The sequence below is a fragment of the Palaemon carinicauda genome, chromosome 1, assembly GCF_036898095.1.
Source record: "Palaemon carinicauda isolate YSFRI2023 chromosome 1, ASM3689809v2, whole genome shotgun sequence".
Classification (NCBI taxonomy): Eukaryota; Metazoa; Arthropoda; class Malacostraca; order Decapoda; family Palaemonidae; genus Palaemon; species Palaemon carinicauda.
In genome coordinates, this window is record NC_090725.1 from 301057852 (window position 1) to 301060904 (window position 3053).

Consider the following 3053-nt stretch of genomic DNA (forward strand, 5'->3'; position numbering starts at 1 on the left):
ACAATCTCTGTTCACTCTACACACTAAAAACATGTAACAAAATCTCTGTTCACTCAACACACTAAAAACATGTAACACAATCTCTGTTCACGCAACACACTAAAAACATGTAACAATCTCTCTGTTCACGCAACACACTAAAAACATGTAACAAAATCTCTGTTCACTCAACAAACTAAAAACATGTAACAAAATCTCTGTTCACTCAACACACTAAAAACATGTAACAAAATCTCTGTTCACTCAACACACTAAAAACACGTGAAAAAAAAAATTTCAATGTTCCTTCATTTCCTCCACCTTAAATAAAAACAACGAACTTCACGCATCCCAAAGTTCCTCATAATAAAAACAAGCTACACACAGTGTCTGGAGACTGGACTCCCCGAGTGATGACCGAATGAGTCACTTATGCAGACCAGGTACAGAACGCGTCACAACATTACAACGAGTAAACGGAGCATAGTAAGTAGCGAGCTTTTACCACTGCCGCCAAGAATCCGTTGAACTCTGGGTCTCCAAATCTCTCCTCCAACAAAGTTTCTCGTTTCCTACCTCCAATGATGGGCCCTTGCCCTCAGAACTCTCCCCCCCCCCTCTCATGGCTTCTAAATATACAAACAGTACCAATAAAAACAAGTAAAACAAGTTTACACTCCTTATAAATCCTATGAACGCTTTCTATTATTGTCTTCCTAGTGTACGCAACCCGTCAACTATGACGGCTAAATATTTAGATAGATATGCACACACACAGCTTTAACCCTTCTCACCACCTCACCCTTTCATAACTACAACCCTTCTCACCAGAGTATGACTACTCTCCCTCCACTACTCGAAGGACGGAGAGTGTGATATATATATATATATATATATATATATATATATATATATATATATATATATATATTTATATATATATATATATATATATATATATATATATATATATATATCCCTTGTGTCCTTTCCTCACTGGGCTATTTTCCCTGTGGGGGCCCCTGGACTTATGGCATCCTGCTTTTCCAACTAGGGTTATAGCTTAGCAGTTAATAATAATAATAATAATAATAATAATAATATATATATATATATATATATATATATATATATATATCAGGCACTTACTCTTTATTACATAGGGGTGGTATAGCTCACTTTTGAAATCAACTGTACATATTTACCCTATATTGTGTATCCGTTTAACCTTAAAACAACCAGCCCTGGTGTACAGCGTAACTATACACAATTGATTGATTTCTTCATATGTGTAACAAGCACCAAAATCATCCTACGATACATTTTAGGCGCATACCAAGGTTTAAACAACACTATTAGCAAATCATGGATATAAACAGTTCATTTGAAAATATTTTCAGCCTGTCTCCAACATTTTCAAAAAAATCCATTGCGTAGTGAACCCTCACGGCAAACAATTGAAGAATTTCAAATATTAATTCCGAAACACTGTTATTTACATATTTTTGATAACTTTATGAGAAACTTCAGGCATTTTCCAAAAGAATGAGACCAACCTGACCTCTCTATGACAAAAATTAAGGCTGTTAGAGCAATTTAAATATATATATATATATATATATTATATATATATATATATATATATATATATATATATATATATATATAGCAAAATGTGCTTGAAATTTAACCTTATGGTGGGGGTAAAAGGGTTATTACTTTTCACTGTGGAATTACTTTGCCTAAGAATCTTTCAGCGTATTACAAATATTAATTCTGAGGGTTAGTAAGCTCTGGATATTATTTTTCTGTGGAATTACTTTGCCTGAGAATCTTTCAGCGTATTACAAATATTATTTCTGAGGGTTAGTAAGCTCTGGATATTACTTTTCTGTGGAATTACTTTGCCTGAGAATCTTTCAGCGTATTACAAATATTATTTCTGAGGGTTAGTAAGCTCTGGATATTACTTTTCTGTGGAATTACTTTGCCTGAGAATCTTTCAGCGTATTACAAATATTATTTCTGAGGGTTAGTAAGCTCTGGATATTACTTTTCTGTGGAATTACTTTGCCTGAGAATCTTTCAGCGTATTACAAATATTATTTCTGAGGGTTAGTAAGCTCTGGATATTACTTTTCTGTGGAATTACTTTGCCTGAGAATCTTTCAGCGTATTACAAATATTATTTCTGAGGGTTAGTAAGCTCTGGATATTACTTTTCTGTGGAATTACTTTGCCTGAGAATCTTTCAGCGTATTACAAATATTATTTCTGAGGGTTAGTAAGCTCTGGATATTACTTTTCTGTGGAATTACTTTGCCTGAGAATCTTTCAGCGTATTACAAATATTATTTCTGAGGGTTAGTAAGCTCTGGATATTACTTTTCTGTGGAATTACTTTGCCTGAGAATCTTTCAGCGTATTACAAATATTATTTCTGAGGGTTAGTAAGCTCTGGATATTACTTTTCTGTGGAATTACTTTGCCTGAGAATCTTTCAGCGTATTACAAATATTATTTCTGAGGGTTAGTAAGCTCTGGATATTACTTTTCTGTGGAATTACTTTGCCTGAGAATCTTTCAGCGTATTACAAATATTATTTCTGAGGGTTAGTAAGCTCTGGATATTACTTTTCTGTGGAATTACTTTGCCTGAGAATCTTTCAGCGTATTACAAATATTATTTCTGAGGGTTAGTAAGCTCTGGATATTACTTTTCTGTGGAATTACTTTGCCTGAGAATCTTTCAGCGTATTACAAATATTATTTCTGAGGGTTAGTAAGCTCTGGATATTACTTTTCTGTGGAATTACTTTGCCTGAGAATCTTTCAGCGTATTACAAATATTATTTCTGAGGGTTAGTAAGCTCTGGATATTACTTTTCTGTGGAATTACTTTGCCTGAGAATCTTTCAGCGTATTACAAATATTATTTCTGAGGGTTAGTAAGCTCTGGATATTACTTTTCTGTGGAATTACTTTGCCTGAGAATCTTTCAGCGTATTACAAATATTATTTCTGAGGGTTAGTAAGCTCTGGATATTACTTTTCTGTGGAATTACTTTGCCTGA

General features: G+C 33.6%; 1 protein-coding gene across 1 annotated transcript in view; it reads left to right on the top strand.

Annotated features, from left to right (window-relative positions):
- Positions 1-400: 400 nt before the first annotated feature.
- LOC137639958 (paternally-expressed gene 3 protein-like) overlaps positions 401-3053 on the top strand; it is a 10288-nt gene continuing 7635 nt past the window's right edge. Inside the window, exon 1 of the mRNA XM_068372280.1 lies at positions 401-465. Coding sequence (XP_068228381.1) covers positions 401-465 — 65 coding nt within the window. The remainder of the gene's footprint in view (positions 466-3053) is intronic.